Here is a 21,958-nt window from a genome sequence, read left to right as displayed (position 1 = left end):
TTCCCTCACAAGAACTGTTGCTCTAAAGAGCTGCTGTCTGAATCTAAATTGCCCCCCACAGTCCTGCTCCAGCCCTAACTTTGGTCTTCTGAAGAATCGCCCCTGACGATGCAGAAGAATTCGCTTTCATCCTTATCGCGGTTAGAGCACCGGCTGCGTTATATTCTGTCTCAGAGTGTCATCGATGGAGCTTATAACGCAAAGAGTGATACCAGCCATGGTGAGAAACATCCCCAAAACAGCCTCTGCAAAGAGGAGAGGCGGAGGAGGACATGTTAGTTAAAAAAAACATCATCAGTGCCATGTTTTTCAAAGAGAGGGGGAAGGCACGACGTCTTGCAGCCAATAAGGAAAATTTGCTCGTGCCGAAGGGGAAAAATGTGCTGATGCATCGTTACAAGAAACACAGGTGACTCACGTTTGCCTCCAAACTCTTCTCCTAGTAGTTTGCCAGTCAGCAGAGTGCAAAGGAAGGTGAAAGAGTTGGCCACAGGAACAGCAAAAGACAACTCTGGATGAGAAGAAAGTTGGTTTTTAATATCATTTCATTTTTGGCCAATAAGGTCAGTCCTGTGACAGGTACTTCCAGATAACTGGTCCATGCCCACATCAGTGTTCAAACAGGTACCAGAACTATTGGCTGAATGGGGACCTAGATCTGTACGTGTATTGTTTGCCCATGAAAACGGTTTGGAGTGACACAATCCATGGATCAGTCTGAAATGTAGAGGTGCTGCTGTTGATCATTTGTTTTCCCTGCTGTGGAAATCACAGAAGAACAACTGCTTTTTGAGGGAGTAATTCAGCCTGCTCAGTGTAGCTATTGTCTGCGCTTCTCATCCATGCCTCTTTGTTCCTTATTGTTTTTCACACCTCTTCCTCTTTCTTGTTAGCTCTGTTCCCTTTCCAACTTTCCAAAGAAACTCTCACTCTATGCGGTCGTTTTTTTTTTTAAGGCGCGCACACAAGCCTGTCTCTGTCGCCGGCCAAACTGCGTGAATTCTCATTAACTTTCTTCATGTGTGGGGATGAGAGCTACACAAATCGATACAAAGGAACTTCAAAAGGTCAACGTGGGTTCAGTGGAACTTTGGCATTTTATAATCTTCTGATGTTTAATACATAAAGCTAAAAATAATATCGATGGCTGCGTTACATTTATGTTGGCTACAATCAGGTCTTCTGTGCTGGGACAATTTACTGAAATAGCTAATGGCACTGCTGGGTTATGCATAAATTAGTCATTTATGCATATCTTTGTTGTCTTTTTCTGTTTTTTGAGATACTTTTGTGTCACTTTGGGTATAATCTGTGGCTCATGTGGGTTGTTTTGAATCTCTTTTGTGCCACATAGGTCAAATTTGTATACGATTCCAGTATTACCCCATATAAATCTATGTATTTTCCAGTATAGCAGAGAGTCTGATTGTCATTTTTAAATTTGTCTCACCTGTGGTTGACAGTGTATAGTAGTAGACCAAAGAGCCACTCTGGTTTAGAAGAAATGGTACCAAGTACTAGACAGCAACATAAAGTAGAAGGATATGTTAAACCAACAATAGGAACAAATGTCAGTTGAAAAGGGGAATAATTATTACCCTTCAAAACATACCTTAAGGTTGAGAAAAAGAAACTTGATCTCGGCCAGTAGCTGTGAGACTCTGTTTGTTTTTGTCACATCTTCTATCCCCTCTGAGCCTTTCTTCAGGAAAGGGTTGGTGCATCCCCACAAAACTGACACCAGGAGGAGACTCAACAGCTCCACTACAATACATGTATCACAGTTACATCTCTACATATTCTATTTACATTTGGTACTCATATCATAACCGTATGAAAGTGTCTAAACTACGGCCAGACGGCAACAGATGGAAAAAGCATAGCAGTCTGGTTAGCACCTAACCTGCAAATCCCTTATAACGCCAGTTAGCATTTTTGCTTCCTTAGCATGTGCTATGTTAATTTAGCGTCGGGTTAGCTTTGTGTAAATGACATAAAAAAGAAAGCAGTTAATATATTAAAAAAAAAAAACTAAAATACTAAAAGTCATCTTTACACTGCCAACTGCCAAACATTAGCAGTAGATGCGAGGATAAATTAGCTTTTTACCACTCACCTATGGTCACCATGTTCACGTAGACACCATGCTAAACTGTCCTTGAGTCGCATTCAAGAGTCGTCATTGAATGTTAACTTTATTTTTGAAGGATCACTGTTCCTTTAGCTTAGTTTAGATACACATATCTTGTGTATCGAAACATTTCTACAAAAAAAATCTGCATTAATTCAGCAAAAAATGTACGACACTGATCTTTTTCCTTAAATTAGATGATTTGCCAAGAATCGTTATCTTGAATGTAGCTTTAAAGCTCCTCAAAGTTGCAATGTCAACAGACACCAGCAGAGGGCGCAGTAACTCGGTGGCTACACGGTGTCCTCTTTACTCCTTGTTTGTCTTTCTGTTTGTCCAAAATCACAGACTATCACTTGGTATTTTGTGTTAATTAGTTTATGTCAATTCACAGGTGATCCACATTTAAAAATAATACATTTTATTTCCATAACATTCATTCAAAGAGCCACAAACAATACAAATACAGGGAATAGTGAAAATAAAGTGCAAAATACTTTCGTGTCAAATCAAAAAGGATTTACAATAGCAGTTTATGCTGACAGTTGTTTATCAAAATATCTATAGGCTGTCTTTACTCTTTGTGGTTGAAAAAAAAAACCCTGCACTGATAACTCATAGATTTATTTTTAACAAAATAATCTGTAAGATGGAAAAAAAAAGACACAAGGTAAACCAGATATGATAAAAGAATACTACTGGTCAAGATAAATCAGAAAAAAAATCAACATCTTTCCTCAGCCATACTGGTATACCTTACAGAGTTAGTCATAATATGTCTATTCTTTTTGTCTTCTTTAACTTTGATGCTAATTCTACTCTGGCTCGTAAACTTTTAATTGTCTTTAATACAGAAATGTACACACTGTGGACCAATGGTTCTCAAACAAGCAGGAGGGCATGCTGCCACTGAAGAAGGGCATAGATGACAACAGAGAAAATCACGTATCAAAAAGGAGAAAAAGTTCAAGAACCACTGCTTTGGACTAACATTTTTCAGCCATTATAGTGTTCATTCTCACTGTATCAAATGAGCACAACAACATGTTTACTCTGAACACTGACTTCAGTTCCTCAAAACAAAGTTGCCTTCATGCAATATCCTTCATAATATCCATTGCGTCTGTTTCTGGTGCCATTTTGTTCATAATGTATATTTTTGTACATCAAAAGAACAGAGACAACACTGACACCAATGATTTCCACGGCTTTCAGTCAGCACAGTGTGCGGTCGGGGATGAAGACGACACATCAGTCAATGCCTGTTTTGAGACTAAACTGCAGTCTATGCATGCATGTGTGCTATGTATTTCCGAAGGAGGGAGCGCTGTGCATGGTGACCACGGTGGATTCACTGGTGGTGCTGAACTGCTCTATGTGATTTCCCTCCACACTGCTCATCTCCACCCTGGGCAGCTGAAAGCCGTTCTCTGAAGGTGGTTTTGAGTTGACGATGCTGCCGGACACAGAGCTGACTTGCATGGTGTTTAGAGGCATGTTGCTCTGAATTGTGGATTGTGACAGCTTCGGACGAGGTTTAGAGCCACTCCTGGCTCCCAGGACTCTGGATGCATGTGTCCGCCTGGTCAAAAGGAGAACACGATGTTAAAGAACATGATACTGTCATTTTGAAATATGTTAAAGATTAAGTTGTATGAAAATATAGCAGTTAATGCCCTTTTGTAAAAAAATGTATATCCTATCCAGTGAAAAAAAGAGTGTAACTATTAATTATTGAACACTAAAGATCTATTCATTAAAAAGACACGTAGAATTAATATAATTCAATCCCAATACATGACAGTGGAGTAACATTGCTAACCTTACCTCACTTCACTTAAGACTGTATCTAAGTACAAGTTCAAGATACTTAAGTTGAATGTTTGTATTTTGTGATGCTTGTGATTATGGACGAATTGCTAGGCAACGACCTCCTGTGCAAAGACTTGTGAGAGGCCCCTCATGTCTCCTACACAGGAGAAAGACACCCTGCTGTTGTGTTATTTCAGCATCTCTGCCGTTTGATTCGTCACGCTCAGACATTGAGCAATTTAGACCTTGACAGAAATGTTTCCATATGGATGTTTCAGGTTTCTTTGTGTGTTTTCTTTTTTAGCTTCTCTTTGTAGTCATGTTGAGGCTTATTGTGATGGCTTTGTGTCTCTGTACTGTAGTTGTTTATTCTTCATTTTTGTGACAGTTTCTCTTTGTTGTAATCTTTTTAAAGTCGTCTGATTGTAGTCAATCATTGATTTGATATTCAGAAATTTGACCAGTCATATCAAACTTGTGCTTATGGGGCATTCAGGACCGGATCAGTAATCAATCAACCAATACTGTGTATAACTAATAGCCGATCACAGAGTTATGCCTAATAACTGAAGCACTTTTACTTTGATGTTGTAAGCATGTTATGATGACAATATTTTCCATATTTCACCGTACAAAATGGTTCAGTCCTGTCACATTTACAATGAGTTGTTGGGGTTGTATATAATATAATGAATTATGTCAGCCAATAGTTTGGATAAGAAACTCAGTTTCACTTCATACTGATTTCACCATTTTCGCACAAAGTCATACACAAGATGAATTGGGGAATGCTCGAGGGGCCATAATGAATGTGATAAACTGGTTCATTGAACAATTATTTTAAAAAGTCAGAACAACAAACAGCAGAAGACATTTTTTAGTATTATTCTTTAGGGAGTTTTCCCATTTCAACTCCAAACAGTCCGAGATGAGAATTTCCTTTTGTTGTCTTGAATATATGTGGTGACCTGTACAGTGGCTTATGAGCAGATATTGTGTCACCTTGACAGCAAAAATTCCCAACCTACAAAGAATAGGATCTCTGAAGTGGTTGATTGCTTTTATAAGACATTATTATTTCAGACAGAGCCAGGTGAAAGACTGAAAAACCTGAACAGGCTTATATTCCTTATTGAAGAGAACACAAATAGCACAACTGTCGTATGACACTCAGTCTGCAGGAATGTTACCTCACCTGTTGTATGTCTTCAGGATGATGAGTAGAATGGCGAGAATGATGATGATGCCTATGACAATGACAGCAATCATAGCCCCAGAGCCTGAGACACAGACAGAGCAAGAATGAGCCGTGAACACAATGAAAGGTAGTTTTTGAGTTGCCCGTGTGTTTCTTCTAAAAATCTATATTTCTCACACATTTTCTTACACACCCATGCGTCTTGTTTTGCAATTTATTTAGCATATCCTCAAGAAGCGTTGTCACTTAGCAACAGCATAACTTACAGGCACGCACAAAATGACAAAAATGTTCTAGTAGATGCACGAATGTCACTCCCATACAAACTTCCTAGATTAACCAGCCTGACACAACAAGTCATTATTCATGGGGCTTATCATGTCATTTTTCTTCATCTGGATACTCTAAAGTCTGATGGTGTCAACGACAAACAACACAGGGCATTTTATTACGTCGAACTGAAGAGCTGCCGGGGAAAAAAGCAAAAAAAAAACATGCACCCGCACACAAACACACACATATTTCCTTACTCTGGATGAGTATTTGTTCGTTGGACTTGGTGACAGCGGTTGTGTTTGAGGGGACTGTAGTGTTGGGAAAAGGTGAGACAGTTGAAGTCATCTTTAGCAACACCCTGGCAAGAGACAAAAATTAATCACCTTTGTCAGCTAAATCATCATTTAAAACCTGCAAATTATTGAGATTACAGAAATGAAGATAGTCCTCACACAGACAAAGACAAGAAGAGAATGAGGAAAATATATGAAAGATGATTTGAAGATAAAAATATCTGTGCAACACATAATAAACATTAGTTAAGCGGTGCAGCAAAATAAAAATGTAAACTAATACCAATGTGTTTAAGGACTTATCTTGATAACATATTGCTAATGAGAATGCAGAATCTATTTGTAGGGACAAGATTTAGCATTAGAGTACCCAGAATTTGTGAGATGCAGATCAGTTTACACGGAGAACAAATTGAGGGGGGGTGGGGGGTGTTAACAATCTGGAATATATCTACTAAAACACAGAAACACAGTCAGCAGACAATCGCCAATGGGATCCATCCCAGACTGGCCAAATACGGAGGATCTACAGTGACCAATAGCAGCTGTATCAGAGACACAAGTTAAATCATAACACAGTGCTACAGTTTTAAAACTGAATGATCATCATGGTGAGATATAAAAGCATTACAAGAGATGAGAGGCTGGTCAGCTGCTAAAAGATGATCAGTGAACACTTTGGAGAGTGTGGCCTATTTCCAGGGGCCTGATTGAAAATTTACAGTCTCACAAAAGACTGTAAAGACAGTCTCACAAAAGTGAGACTGTATTTTTTCAATCAATTTAATTTTCTAACCATTATTTCTAAAACCTTGGCCATGACGTCTGAGGATGGGACTGAATATGTTCAAGATAGTGGATTATGGAGAAGGTTTTTAGAGAACCCATTGGATTGTTGCACTACTTGAATGATTTTTGAATGACAAAGTGTGGAATAAACGGACAAACAAACTGCAGGGACTATGTGATGTGTTCTGTTTATTCATTTTATTAAATTTTTCAATTTTTGTAAAATTGAAATGTAATCACTCAAAGTAACCAAGAGTCCTACTATCCAGCAAACAGCCCCAAGTGAATCAGGTGAATATAAATATCCTGTTTATGTGCCAGAGGCCTCCTGTATTGTCCAAAAACAATCAAACCAAGTTTCCCAACTTTTTCCTAAGTCTGAGAGCAGAATAAATCAACTCAAACTAAGTAGAACTATTCAGGAGAAATAGCCAGGGGAGTCATATTGCTCTCATGTTGAAATCCCTTACTGGCTCCCTGTTGATCTCAAAATTGAAGTTATGAAGCTGCGATAACCAAATCACACGATATCCAGATCCCTTTATTCTCAGACTGCATACCTGCATTTTGTTCCCGGAGTTTTCAGGAGTAGAATCGGAGGCATAGCCTCCACCTGCCTGGCCCCTTTTCCGTGGCTCCCGCTCCCAGTTTGGGTACAGGTGGTAGACACTTTCTCTTCTTTTAAGATTAGACTTAATACCACTTATCCAGGACGGGGTCAGAGGAGCAATTTTCTAAGCAGAGATCCTCACATCATTCTTTCTCCAACTACCGCCTCAAGGTCTTCCAGAGGAACTCCAAAGCATTCCCAAGACAGCTGACAGATATAATCTGTCCAATAAGTCTTGGGTCTTCCACGAGTTGTCCCCCGGTAGGACATGTCCCAAACACCTCCCCTAGGAGGTGTCCAGAAGCTATACTAGGTACCAGGTGCCTGAACCACCACAACTGGGTCCCTCATACTCAACGCAAACCACTCTGGTGCCTGCTGGAGGTCTCCACTCAATGAAGCCAGGAGGACCGTATCATGCATCATATCACAAAGATCCTAAGCCAACCAACCTCGGACCTCAACATAAGGTTGTCAACCAAGGAGGTCCCACAACATCCTAGACCTTGAGGAACTCCGGTGAGATCTCATTCATTCCTGGGAGCCGTACTGCTCCGGAGTTTAACTACCTCAGTGAACTCAGACCTCAGCACTATTGCTAAGAAAGTCCTGTGACATCATGTCTCTGAGTATTAGTTGGGTTGAGAAAATCCTCAATGAATTCTCAGCAGCATCCTGCCTCCACTCCAAGCAGTGTTGGTGAAGCACGACTTTCCCCCTAAGGCTTCTGACATTTGACAGACCCTCTTCAAGACTGACACAAAGTATACGTTGAATAGAATGAACAGTATATAATCAGTAGAAATGAATTATCTTGGGACTGACCACCCTAGACAGGGTGGAGAAGACAGAACCCCAGTGAGACAGACCAACACTAATAATTTTTGAGCTGGTCATGACCGCTGGCAATGCTTGCGCCCCCAACATTATTTTGTTTCAGTCAGACAACAATGAAAGCTATGTACAGTCTTAACTGATGTCAAAATACTAAAATCTTCATCTCATTTATCGTCTTGTATTTATGCTGTTATGTGCCATGTGGCAGAGATTCACTGTCTTTTAAGAGGATCCCTGATACTGTTCAGGAAACAGTCTGCACACAGCTGTAGGTCAGGGCTGTCCCTGCAAATGATACCTCCCCTGAGTCAAGACAATGACACCATGGTTTGACATGGATATCAACTCGTGCAAATTTCACATAAAACTATTATACCTTTGGACACTTTTTGGTCAAGTTCCACTTTTAAAAAAAATAGTATATATATTTAGTATATATGTTGGTTTACAGGAAAAATGTCCTCTGAGCTTTCACTATTTAAAATGGCGGTTTTACTTCGCTTTCTACTTTAGACACACAGGAACTTGACAAACATCCTCATGGGACTTCCTCCCACTCGTTTCTCATTGTACAATGTAAAACATAGACTTAGTAATGAGGTCATGGAATCAGTCGAGCGTGACAGAGAGATTTGTTCCTTAGATACTATGTTCCATGATAACACATAATTACTTCAACTGATTTGTTGCCTTATGAATAAGAATAGTGACTTTAATTCCCTTTTGCTGCGTCTTGGCTATCAATTCTCATAAAATGCACTCAGTGACTAATCCTAAAATCACGTTGTTGTTCTCTTAGAGAAATTACAGGCTTTGTCATAGTTGTAGGTGTCTACATTTGGGCCTTAACATTATAATTATCATATGAAGAAAGTGCTACAATTAACAGTGGTTAGAATATCTATTGGTGTGACGTGGCAGCCCAACAGGGATGGGAACAGAGCACAATCCAAATGGGGTGATAAAAGCGGACAAAATTTGCATTAGCTATAAAAGGCTGAAATCCCTTACGCACGGAAGTGCTGTCCCAAACACATACACACACGAAACTAAGCCCTCGCTGGCTTTCTTCTCTAAATATGATTGACTGGTATGTTGATTGCAGTCAAATTCACAAGAAAATATGCAAAACCCCTCAGTTTCACACCACTTCTTAATTTACTGCTGAACACGATGAACTTTGTAAAACACAGATCGAGAACGTTTCCCAAAATTATTTTTTTATCAAATATTGTGCCATATTTTCTTTCTCATCTGAAAAAGAAGTGTTTTTTATTTTTGCTTTCTAACCACTACCGTTTAGAGATGCAATAAAAATTATACTCTCGCTTTTTTCAAGACGAGTGTCAGTCGATGAGATATGAAATAATATAGTGACTTGTATAGTTTTAGACCTCTATGGAGCATGACAGTTTACAAGCTCTGCTAATCCTGGCAGAAATGGAAAAATGTACATATACAACTCATGAGACACTCATCACATAACAAGAATACGAAGTAGCAATGTACGAAACTGCATTTACTGATATAAGATCCCAATTTGAAGGCACTATTCACCAAACTGGGATTTAAAATTTTTATTACTGAGATGCAAATAATCACATCTACTCTTTATTGCAGACTAATGACGGAGTTGTGGAGCTGGTATTCGATTCTCTCGTGTATTGAACATCTTATCCAGTTTCCTGCTCTACAGCAAATATTGTGCGATTGACTCTCCAGGTGCTGACATACTAATGGGAACAGAGATTAATAATGACATATATCACATTTTCTGTTTACCCAGGTGACAGCCACTGATAAGTGGCTAACCGATCGACTGGCAACGCATTTGCTTTGGTTACGTAGTGAGGTATAAAATGTCAAACTGATGTTGTAATAGTTATATTTGACAATGTTTTTAAATCTACAAAATTGCCCAAACAGAACATTTCTTAACTTTTGATCTGACTTTATAGTCAGTCGTTTACAGTAAGAAATAAAGAAAAAGGACACAGAGTTAAGTTATATACAGAAAAGATGAACTTGACATTCTTGTGCTGATGAATATCTGACGAACAGAGGTAAAAAAAATGATTCTGGAGGACAGTATTGTCGACATTTCTCCTGCCACAGAGCAGAACTCATTTAGCAAAAACAGCTTTTTAATGATGTGAATGATAATAGGAGGAAGCCAAGTTTTTTCTTAAGATAGCAAACCAACCATTTTTGTATATTTCTGACAGCAAAATACAAATACAAAATCATAGTTTTATAGTTTCAAAATAACAATAAAGGACATGAAGAAAAAGTGAGGCCATCCTGAATAGTCTTCAAGTAAAAGTCTTTGTATCACAGCCTGTAAAGGCTGCATGTAGCAGCTGTGAGTCTTTCAGATTTTCTTAGGGGGGGTTCCATCTATTCTTCTTTCTTAAAGAAGGAATACATGTGTTAGATGGTTTGGCCATCTTTTACACACTGCTCTTGGAGGACGATCCACAGATTTATAACGGAGTTTAGTTCAGAGGATCGTGAGGGCCATAGTATCACCTTCAGTATGGCCTTCCACAGGTAGTCCATATTGGATATTAAGGTGTCCCCACAAGGGAACTTTTTTCCCCCATCATTTTCACATATTCTTTTAAAACAGAGCTACTGAGAGCTCCGGTATCAGTAAATCACCAGTCACCAGTAAAAATCTGCAGCAGTAGCACATATCAGCTGTAGCAGAATGTGTAACAGAATGTCCATGCTGTATTTAATTTGGCATATCCTGTCAGTATACGTAACTCCACATGTTTGTGGTTCATCAGTTGTGGGTGTGAGACAGATGAGTTAGGTTTGGTTCTACGTGGCAAAGGTCATGTACGACTCAGCAGAGCCTTCAACTGAGGAAACACCTACTTTTATCACACCTTGACTGAATTCAAATGCAGTTCAAACTTGCCATTCCAGAATCACTGGACTTCCCTTTACAAAATGCCTCTCCTAGGAACAAGGAACTCTGCAATATTTTCATCATCCCCTAAATTTTGCTAGTATTCAAATCAACTGTTGCTGCTGAAGTAGTCATTTTAGCACAGAAAACTGACGTTTATGTTTATTTTACTGCTAAGCTAGCCAAACCAACATAGTTTAGTTTGCCAATAGGCTAGTATTAGCATTACCAACAGTATCCTCTCCTAAAAATCAATCATTTTCATAGCTTTAAACGTTGTCATTTTGAGGTAACCGTCAGGTAAATTAGAGGATAACATTTAATTACTACAACATTACAGATGTAGGGATGGTGTTTAGCAAACGCTCCCTCTTTATCTTAAGTTTGGTGCTTCATCAAGCTGCAGTGACAGATGGGTAAAATCATAAGTGAACTTAATGTAAAGTGATGAAATGCTGTTCAGTTTTTCCACTACATTGTTCACTGTTCTGTTTGAATTGACAGGCTGAATACCCTGTGAAGACTTCACATTGAGGCAATAGCATTTCCAACCTTCACAATACTCTACACTAACTGGATACTGGCAGCAGCTTCATATTTACTGCACAGCCTTGTGAGTGGTGCATATCTTTATCGTGCATTCATCAGCTGCTGCATCTGCAGTGCACTAATCAAACAGTGCAAGCAGTTGTTCAGCTTAGCAACACTTTGGAAATAACGTAAGTCATGAGCATATATCTTTGAGTTGATTGTAAATATAACACCAGGAAAATCGGTCAAATAATGATGAGTCACATTGTGAGAACGGTAACAAACATCTACAAGGCCTTAAGCAATATAGTTTCAGACAAAGGAAGATATTTCTGTAAGGTCACACCACTGACATTCCACAAAGCACCATTTTAGTTTAAAAGTTCAAATGAAACCGTCCACTTGAGCAGACACCGCAACAGTATCTGACAGCTTTTTCTTTGGATATTTAGGGGATCTATGTGACATAATGCACACGTAATACACACAAGCAGAGAACTTACGAGCAGAAAACATGCTTTAAATGGCAAGAAACCCTCCCAAATAACGTTGCTTTACTAATTCACATGCATTGTTTTTCTTGCTTTGCATTGTCAAGGAAAAGGAATTTGTAACTAAAACTAATCAGATGACTTTGTTCACAAGTTAAATCAATTTCCTCATCTGTCAGTCCGCTCCCTGTAGTGTGTTTGTTGTTCAACAAATTGCTACTGTTCACAAATGCTGCAGATTCAATATCCTCTCTTCCACCCTTAGTAAACAAATCATTTATTGGTTTGTTCAGACAGTGGACTCAACGCAGAACAGGAACATTTTATTTCCCTCTTTTTTTTCTTTTTTTTTTTTACAGGGAAGAAACAGATGAAGCTCGCAAGCACATCCACTTTGCTCATCCGCACATTAAGTACAGAAGTCTGTGGCATATATAAACACATAAAACCATTATCAAAAGACAGAGTCAATATTTGAACGGGATAATGAGAGAAATTTGGGCTTTATATTTGTCTTTGAAGAGCGAGGATGAAGTTTGATTTCAAAGTGGAGATGCTCAGCGGTTTTAGGTCAAATAAAGACTTCCCCTAGCATTTGTTTTCCAGATGTCCTACACTGAAGCGGTATTTAATTATGGCATTTCAGTCTGTTACCAAGGCATGAGCAGCAACACTGGCACATATTGCCAAAAAATTAGTTCTGTACATTGTGACTGCATTACAGTTGACTTTGAAAAGCACACACTGCATATCTACACATCACACATCAGCTCAAAGACCAAACTCACTCCCACAGTTTAATTTTAAGCTGAAACAGGAGAAGTTGACAGATATTGCCCAAAGACAGGATTGAAATGGAGGTTAAATCACAACATGGATTCTGCAATAAATCCACTCAGCGTATCCTACACAGTTTAAAGAGGATCAGTCGGATGTTGGAAAAATATTTAACACTGAATCTAAGGAAAATAAAGAGATCTCAGCTGATTTGTTCAGATCTTTCTTTCAGAGGAACACCATTACATTTTTTAATTGGAAAGCTTTTCTCATAAGTATAAAATTATGTCTCATGAGTGTAAAAGCATATTTTTTCCCTCATTTTTTTTGCTTTTAAATTAAAAGTCAGGCGTATCATCAGGGGAGAAGCCAACTCATAAGAAATGTGGGATGAAGCAGGACTCCCCTTGAGTAATCATAATTCTAATATCAGATTAAATAAGTTGTTATAGTGTAGAGCATGACTTACTTTTGAGTTCCTCTTGTATATGCATATGTAATACTGCATTAAGCTGTCACCTACATCCGAGTGTCTACCTGTGTAACCAGGTGAGCATCCCACAGTGTCTACTCAGCATTTGGCAGTACAGATTTCTGTCACTGTGCAAATGAGGCAAAACATGCTCTTCTTTTCTGGTATGTGCAGCATGCTGTTTAAGCCTGGCAAACAAAGCACATTTTCAGACAGGGATTGTTTGGGTTAAATGTGATAACAGTAGATAATACAGCACATACGGATAATTGTGCTTATTGTCTATATGGCCAGAAGATAATGTGATTCTTTTGTGAAAAGTGCCTCTTCATTTCAACTATGTTTGATGATATTGATACAGCCCTGTGGACCCAGCTCATAGCCACATAGTCCAAGAGGAACTTTGACAGCAGCATAAGATTAAAAACCTTGTGATAGGTGAAGAAAAATATAAGAAGAAGAAAGGAGTAAAATCTTTCTCATCTTGGATCTGTATATAGAACAACCCTGGTCAGGAGATGAGGACAATATGCAGTCTTCAACTTGTGAGCTTTGAATTAATGCAGTCACATTTTCCTACAACGTAGTGGCAGCTGATGACAGGATAAGTGCTGCTGCTTCATCAAACAGTTACTTATCAATAAGAGATATGCAGCCTGATAGTGATGGAAACTTAAGTTTAATCTTCATACTTCAGATGTAAGTCTATGCCACTCAAATGGTTCCAGAAATCTGGAGACATATCATATTTCTGTCGAAATGTGGAATTCAAGCTATTCCCTTGCACCTGAAGCTTACCTGGCGTCTCGCATGTTGTCAGAGAAAAACCCCTGTTCTCACACAGTCGCAATCGAACAGCACGCACAGAAAAACAAGTAGAAAAACAAAATCCACCCAGAAAAAGCATTAGGAAGATTAGTCTTGTGACCTACCAAACCGTCTCCTCTTTGGATTCAGCTCAAGCCCACTCCAGATGGGAGCCAGAGCGGTAGAGAGCCCCCTCCCTCAGCTGACTTGGGGAGGCATAGTCCACCAGCGGAGGACTGGCAGTCACAGCAGCTCTGGGGAAGAAGACACACGGGAGTAGACGGGCATGCAAGCTACACCAAGAAAGAAAAATAAGTCCCAGCTGCAAAAGTGACAGCCCCACAGGTACAAACCAAAAGGACAGACACACAGAGCTAAAACCAAAAACAAGCAGCAGTGCCTCTGTGTGTTTGCTTTCTGTGGGAATCAAAGTGTTTATGTGAAGAGGAAGAGGAGAGCGAGGAGGAGGAGGGGACTCCAGGCTTGCTCACTTACTGCCCTGAGAGCACTAATCTCAAGCAGCTGGTTTTTCAGGTCCTTCCGCCCGGCCCCTAGGCGTGCCGCGACCGCTATTCAAAAAGTAGACTGCTCTCCAGAGCTGTCTGGTCTGTCCATGTTCGCTACCTCTGCATCTCACACAAGGGTGTGTATTGAATTTAGCCCGAGTAAATAGAAATACCTCAAATACAGTGATCAGTTTTGTGTGCAGATGTGAAGGCAGACACTGCAAACATGCTTCAGTACATAAAATTGTTAAATCGTCACAACTCATTTATGAAGAATAATAAAGCTACATGTGTGCTTGTTTTGTCTGAAAGGAGACAAAGTATGTGGCTTCAGTGTTATCAGTGTTTCAGTGTTAACTGTATTCATCCTTTTTGTATGTAGTTGAATATTAACTATGTGAACTACTTGCTCAGAAGGTATTGGGTGTGTTAAGAGAAAAGATATGCATCACCATTTCCTATTTTTCTGTTGTATTGTATAACAATGAGCTCAGACGAAAGTTGTTCTCTGGGCAGGAATCATTTTCACCGGCATTGATTTTGTTCATCCTCTTAACTGTCCCTTGATCTACCTGAAAGGTACAGAGTCGTGTAGTCTGGTAGAATCTCCTCCAAATCTGTGCCAACAAGACACCAGGATTGAGCCCCATGTTACCTCTCGGTGCTAGTTGGTGTCCACAATGGTAAAACGAGTTAGTGAACTTAATTTGAGGATAAACATATTGTCTAGTGTCACCCAATGCGCTGAGAGCGCTATTATTGGCCTGCAAATGTGCCCAATGCCGGTGTCTCCATGTTTAGCAGACCATTACATAAGCATATAAAAGATGGAGGTCAGATTTCACAGAGAAGAATACATCTTACAAAATGGGATCCTATCATTGTGTCAGTTTCAGTCCAGTAGAAATGGTGTAAACAACCTGTGTGCTACGATGATCTGAATGTGAAATAACAATGGGAATCCTTCAAGCCTCCTTCGATTTGAAATAAAAGTTTCTTCATGTAAAAATATAACAAAACTGTAGGGAATTCACCGTGTGCCTCTTAAATGAGTCATTTTATAAATAAAACCTCACTGTTCACCTTATCTTCATCTTGCCAACTCATGACAACTCATTGCAGATTTAATTCTGAGGTACAGAGACTATGTTGTGTGAACGTGAAGGGTACCTTTAAAAGAATCTGTCGCTCCTGAGCTCATTAACAGTCACCAGAGCCATGTTAACCTGATCTATTCCCTGTAGTAAGTATACGCACATCGTCACGTTCAACAGTAAGGGTCATTGTGAGGAGGAATTCCCCATTCCTTGCAACAAGATGAGAGGGGCTTTTTGTGTCTTAGAGAGCTCAGGGTGGTGCAGAGTACGCCTCATCTCCCAGCTGTTGCACAGTCCTCGCTACCTGAAGGCGCCCTTTGTTTTACTTCTGAGTCATCAAGATTGTCAGCTGTGACACAGGTGATGTCTTACCTTAGATCAGGTGTGCTTCTGCTTTAAACATATAGAGGTTTCAGCTGTGTGGATGGATACATTTCCCCAATTGAGCAAACCTGTGCTTGCACAACATCCTTTTGTGACATCGGAGACGTGGGCAGGCCGCGTGTTTTGACTTTGTTGTTGTTTCTGTCCTCTTGTAATCATAAAGGAAATGGATAAGAGAAATCTAATATAACTGGACTCACAAGCAGCCATCTGTCTTCTCCTCGGGGCTGAGAGCATGAAGCTGCAGCAGGGAAGTTCAAAAGGCTTCTGAAACGCAGGTTATATTGCCACACAGCTTGCTCACTTCTCACGCTATAAATTTCACATACAGTGTAGCTTACTGAGAGAATCATTAACTCAACCTTGCAGCTTTTGCCAATCGGACTGACCAGACAGAATATTAACTGCCGTTGGGTCCTTGGGGAGAACATGCGCTGCCGTGTTCAGGTGACAGTGCTTGGCCCCAATAAACAGTAAGATTAAACTACATGTCACTGTGTTGATCAAAGCTTTTCCGTGTACGTTAAAGCTTTGTGCAGAACTCGAGTCAGTACCAGACTAATAGGGTTTCAAACAGTTTGCGTCAGTGGAGGATTTAGAATGGATGAATGGACAAGACAGACAAATATATATATATATATTTTATCTATCTAATTTAACGTCAGATCTATCTAAAAGAAATTTTTGGAGTTTGAAAGTCTAAAGTGTTTGTCATGTATCAGATAGTCTATGACCTAAAAGAACAACAGGATTTGGGGTTTTAAAACATTTTGCGAAACAACCTTAATCATTTTGGTTAAACATTGTCATGCATTCATCCACCTAATGCTTAGACCCTGTTAAATCCTATCTAAAGGGCAGATGGGCTTGTGAGTCATTGTCAGACGACTGCCAAGTTATCTCAACATATCGTGTGCTTCATTTTTTTTTGGTTGATTCTTTAAGACTAAAACAATAGTGGTATTGATTTATTGGCCAATAGTTAAGAGTGGGACATTTGAGTTTAAAATGGAGACCATGTTAAATGAGAAATCTTCTTACGGGTCTAAAATTAAATGGAAAAAGTGAACATGACCACAAATAAAATACATTTTTAATATTTTGTTGACAGTCCGCTCCTTTGCAGAAAAATAGCTTCCTGACATCTGGGACATTTTATATCACCAAAGATAAAGATGCCAGAGTATTGGCAAAAGGGCCAACATCACCCGATAATATCAGCTGGATATTGCATCAGCCAGGGTTGTATTTATTGTAATTACTTTCTGCTTAAGCCAACTGGATATGACATTTTTACTTGCTGTTCTGTGTTTCTGAATCAAAAGCGCTGCTGCCAAAGTAGCGAATCATCCAAAATAGACAACACTAAACATGGCTTTTAAGAATAAGTCTTTATGCATTTTTGATGTGAAACAAATGACTATTATACGACACAAGTAGAAGTGGATACTGTCAGAGACAGAGACCATGTCAGAGAAATAAGTACAGAACATGTAAAATACACATACTGGTATTATAGAACTGTAAATTATTGCTTGTTTTGCTACTTTGTTTTCTGGATTCCTACAATACGAGACACGTTATTTAGATTTCAACAGAAACAATACAACAATGACAGTTAGAACGGTAGTATTGAGCTTTTTAGTGGACATTCCCCCAGAAATAAAATCAACATTCAAACCGAGTCCAATTTCAACACAACGCCATGACAGTTGGTTTTGATCGAGCATCCTCAAGACTTGCCGTTACACATTTTTGCTATATATACTTTTTGTTTTCCATTTCCATTACAACAGTGCCAAATGAAGCTATAACAAACCGCACACTGGGACCGTCCTCAGCAACAGAGAAAAAAAAAGACAGAAAAAAAAAACAACACTTTTTATGTACATAAATATACATGTTCTGTTTAAATGTGAACAAAGTGCACCACTTTGAAACACAATTACCACAGAGTAAAAAAAATCTTCACGAGTGTGTTTCCTCTTGCTCCGCTGCTTTCTCTTTATCATCATCCATCGAAACGCCGTCCGCTCCGACGAGTGCGACAACTTTCCCCGCGGTGCCACAAAAACGAGCACTCTGCCAACACGGTGCATTTCATAGGACTTTTTTCTTTTCTCAGAAGATAGGATGAATGTTTCTTGTGGACAAACACAAAAAAGAGACATTGTTTTTTTTTTTTTTTTGTTCTGCTGTGTCATTCCCTCCACCTGCGCGGCACGTCAACACCTTTCGAGAAGTACACTCTCGCCGATTCAAAAGGCCTGAAAGGTTCACACGAGCAAAACTGAAGTGGAGCGTCTCACTCACTGCAATATGCTGGTGAAAAGGCTAACCAGGTGTTCAGCTCAAACTAAAAGAAAATAAATTCACACGAAAGGAAAACTGAAGAATGTGCTCCCTACTTTGTCTCAAAAAAGACTTTCATGAGGAAGGAAGGAAACATAGAAAACACTGAGAGTAAAATACTCACATGCACACAGACTTGTCTTTTGCTTATTAATATTGTTGTATAGCAAAAAGTAGTTTTAGAATCCATGCAGCCTAATGACATTAATAAGGTTCAGACTGACCTCTGACACCCAAAAGCCCAGTTACAAGCATCTGTTAAGTTGCTTCCAAAGATGAAGAATGCAAAATAGGATAAGTTTAGGTTTTAACTTAAGGATAAACTGTAAGAAAAGTAACCGCCGCAGTTGTGTTGAGAAAACATTATTTCTCTCTGCTTAGTTTGATCATCCTCATCAATGCCTGACTATGAAAAACAATTTCATGCTGCAAGGACAATGTGAAGTGAGTGAATGTTTTGGTTGGTGTATGAGTTGGTATCTCATGAGGCAACCTAATTTTCCCTTTTTCTCTGTGAGAAAAACTGCAAAATCTAAAGGAATCTTTTGACATATGTACAGCAAGAAGCAGTGCAGTGTTCAGGTGCGCAGTAGGAGACGGCCAAGAGCCCCGCAATAGCCTGGAGACATCAAAGAGTTCTCAGTGCAAAACAAGCAGTGTTGGTTTCAGAGGAAACCTGACACATAGAGGGTGGGATTGATCAAACGATGCAATCAAGACAATAAAGATGTGAAGTACAACAAACAGAATCCGAACCCCCCCCCCCAAAAAAAAACACATCCAAAACTCTGAAGAAATGAGGGGGTGAACTGTCCGTGATCCATCAAATCTCCACAAAAGCAGCAAATGCAAATTTGCCATCAAGTTAAAGAATGAACTGTCAATCTTACAAAAATCCGTTCAGTTTGTTTCCCAAAAAGACGTCACTTTAAACTCTGTGCAGGAATATGCACTTATGTCAGATGCGTCACAGCATGTCCCTGTCATCACAAACAACAATAGAAAACAAACAAAAAAAAAAACGCCTCAGCTCCTCATCTACTGAAGTACGTAGGCATGCAAAAAGTGTTGGGGTATAAAATACATAGTAAGATTACACATCTAGTAGTTCAGCCAAAAACAACACCTCTCCAAATGAAAAGGAAAGAAAAAAGCAGTGAAAAAACTAAAAGTCAAACAACCACCACAACTCACATATGGCGTTTCGTGCTGTTTTTGATGTTAAATAGGTTCCTTTTTCTTCAGATAACTTGTATTTGTGTTTCTGTGCGTATTTTTCGCAATACAGTATATACATGCAGACAAGAGTGGAAACATCACACACTCAATGCCGATGCAAGCGAAAGCATCAAACTGCAGATATGAAATTGCATTAAAAAGAAAATTAGAAAATTAATATCTAAGTATATCTAAGTATATATATGTATATATATATATATATATGTATAGACCGAAAACAATTTAAAATAAGAAAATGAAAAAATGTCTTTGCTTTGAGTTGCTGCAAGTCCGCACGTAAAGATTACTGTACACATGACTGTGATACGAAAGGAGAGGTACGGCCAACGGGCTAACTGGCAAGCAAGCTACTGAGCAGGGCAAGCAATGAGAGCTGAGTGTGTGTGAGACAAGTGACAGGTGCCTGTGTTGGGACAGGTATTTTGACCCCTCTTGTTGAAAACGGGGGGGGTTTGGTGGGGTGGAGGCAAGCATGCCCACCGCTCCCCATGCTGTCCGCAGAATGTGATGAGTGTGTGTGTGTGATTCTCATCCATTCCCTTCAAGCCGCCTCATTCAATCGCCGCGCTCCTCACAAACACCGTCTTCGAGCAATGTTTGTTGGTTGGTTTTTGCTTGTTGAACTGAAATGAGGGGCATCAACGCTCTCTGTGAGTGCAGAGACGAGAGAGAGAGGGCAGGTGTGTTGCGGATTTAAAGGGCGGTTGAGGGCCGCGCCGGTGTCGGGTGGGTGGAGGGGCCCCTTCTAGTTGAAGACCTTGGGGGGCCCGTCTGGACGTCTTGTCTGGACAATCTGCTGCTTTGGCCTCGCTGCCTCGTCCTCCTCCGTTTCGCTCTCGCACACATGGACGACGACGCTGGGGGTGGACTCGGTGCCTGCATGGAGTTCATACTTTTCACCTGAAGGGAGGACGACGAATGAAAAAAAGAGAAGAAAGCAAGACTTATTAAAAACATATCTGCACACTCACTCCAACATAAAATACTGACAGCACGAGACTAAAAGTGTTTCTGTTGGTTCAGGCGCAGATCGGCACTCGGAACATCGAATCAAGAGAAAACGAAAAGACCTTTCCGGGAATAGTCCTGTTATTTGTCCTGATGCCACACTCAACAAACTCAGATTGAAAACACAGACTTGCAAGATTGTATCGCAGTTACCATGGAGATGAGATCAGAGAGCTGGCAGACGAGGAAATTGGTCTGGTAGGATTTCACAGTGGTGCCAAACACAGAGACGGACAGTGAATGGAGTCCTGCTGTTACCGCAGGGAGTTGACAGAGGGAGTCAGCGCACTGTGCTGCAGCCCAGCCCTAATCTGATTTTAAATGGCAGGATGTGAGACGAGGAACAAAGCTATTTCCTGATGCCTTGTGTTCCTATGGCAATGGCAGAAAGTGGTCCTCTGAGCTGGACTGAGTGTGTTTGTGTGTATGTTTATATTTGCAACAGAGTGGAAAGTTTCCTTATGCTTTCCCTAAATAGTATTTTTCCACCTCATCAGCACAATCACACCCACATATGGAATCATGGTAATATGCTGTGATATTTGATCAATGAGCTTCAAGTTGTTGTTTTTTGCATTATTATTGTTAATACTGACAATCCTGACAAAATGCATGCACTGAGCAACACGGCACAGCATGAAGTGCTGATTTCACATCTACTTAAAAATCTACTTTAAAATGCCATGGAAGTCTTAAGATTTTGGTAAATTAGACTTTCTCAGCTGCCATCTGAGGTGCATGGAATTATTTCCTGTTATCTAGGTCACTGTTCGGAGATCTCTAACTTAAATTAGACACTCTTTTCCTACTGTTGTGCACATTAACATATTTTTTCATTAAATCAGTTGAAGAGGAGTACTAACCTGGTCCTAGTTTGGCTACAGCACAGAGCAGGTCGTAGTTGATGACAGGTGTGGCGTCATCGCTCTGGCTCCAGCCCACAGGTGGCGAGGCAGGTGGCGAGATCAGAAACTGTTTAACCGGCTGAGGAGGTGCCAGATATGACTTGTCAATGTCCTCGTCACCATTCTGGATCTATTGGAGGGTGAGATGATAAACGATAGAGGCTGCAGTTTACTTTCTGCATAATAGTCTCATTTGTTACTGGTGCTATAGTTGCATAATGTCAACATCATGATATGCTGTCCACAAACATAGTTACAAATACAGCAAAGACATTTTAAATATGAATAGTTGGATCTTTACTGCAAAGATCTATAAATGTGGGGAAGTTCTTATGCTTTTTTCCATATGCCATTGTGTAAGTTATTCATAAGAAAAGCCACAGTTACAGTCTTTTAGTGTCAAATTGGAGACTCATTCCCATAAAGGGATTTTGGCATTTTGATAGCTGCCAATCGCTGCAATTACAATACCTACAAGTGGCCTTTGTCTGAGCTCTAAAATCCTTAATCCTCTTACATCAACGTA

General features: G+C 39.8%; 3 protein-coding genes across 4 annotated transcripts in view; all 3 read right to left on the bottom strand.

Annotated features, from left to right (window-relative positions):
• tmem234 (transmembrane protein 234) overlaps positions 1–2,176 on the bottom strand; it is a 109,150-nt gene extending 106,974 nt beyond the window's left edge. Inside the window, exons 1-5 of the mRNA XM_072365596.1 lie at positions 2,117–2,176; positions 1,613–1,764; positions 1,451–1,517; positions 419–511; positions 80–245 (exon numbers count right to left, since the gene is read on the bottom strand). Of these exons, the coding sequence (XP_072221697.1) occupies positions 142–245; positions 419–511; positions 1,451–1,517; positions 1,613–1,764; positions 2,117–2,129 (429 nt within the window). The 5' untranslated portion in view covers positions 2,130–2,176 and the 3' untranslated portion in view covers positions 80–141. The remainder of the gene's footprint in view (positions 1–79; positions 246–418; positions 512–1,450; positions 1,518–1,612; positions 1,765–2,116) is intronic.
• A 317-nt stretch (positions 2,177–2,493) lies between these two features.
• On the bottom strand, positions 2,494–14,392 carry ncmap (non-compact myelin associated protein). The gene is made up of 4 exons (XM_072365814.1): positions 14,067–14,392; positions 5,672–5,775; positions 5,139–5,223; positions 2,494–3,713 (listed from the first exon to the last, which is right to left on the bottom strand). The coding sequence occupies exons 2-4, from the start codon at positions 5,760–5,762 to the stop codon at positions 3,434–3,436; spliced, it is 456 nt and encodes a 151-aa protein (XP_072221915.1). The 5' UTR covers positions 5,763–5,775; positions 14,067–14,392; the 3' UTR covers positions 2,494–3,433.
• Positions 14,393–17,300: 2,908 nt separating this feature from the next.
• rcan3 (regulator of calcineurin 3) overlaps positions 17,301–21,958 on the bottom strand; it is a 39,399-nt gene continuing 34,741 nt past the window's right edge. For both annotated transcript variants that reach the window (XM_072365452.1, XM_072365453.1), the window contains 2 exons: positions 21,391–21,562; positions 17,301–20,419 (listed from right to left, as the gene is read on the bottom strand). In XM_072365452.1, the coding sequence (XP_072221553.1) occupies positions 20,265–20,419; positions 21,391–21,562 (327 nt within the window). In that variant the 3' untranslated portion in view covers positions 17,301–20,264. The remainder of the gene's footprint in view (positions 20,420–21,390; positions 21,563–21,958) is intronic.

This window comes from Leuresthes tenuis, unplaced genomic scaffold (assembly GCF_036924035.1).
Source record: "Leuresthes tenuis unplaced genomic scaffold, fLeuTen1.0.hap1 SCAF_15, whole genome shotgun sequence".
Taxonomy (NCBI): Eukaryota; Metazoa; Chordata; class Actinopteri; order Atheriniformes; family Atherinopsidae; genus Leuresthes; species Leuresthes tenuis.
This window is presented reverse-complemented; position numbering and strand designations above follow the sequence as displayed.

What these genes read in the sequence shown, in the direction of transcription:
- ncmap (XM_072365814.1), bottom strand. Translation starts at nt 5,762, where the DNA reads ATGACTTCAACTGTCTCACCTTTTCCCAACACTACAGTCCCCTCAAAC. An exon ending in CGAACAAATACTCATCCAGA is followed by an intron (nt 5,224 to 5,671) that starts GTAAGGAAATAT and finishes TCTGTGTCTCAG; the next exon opens with GCTCTGGGGCTATGATTGCT. An exon ending in ATCCTGAAGACATACAACAG is followed by an intron (nt 3,714 to 5,138) that starts GTGAGGTAACAT and finishes CCTTTTGACCAG; the next exon opens with GCGGACACATGCATCCAGAG.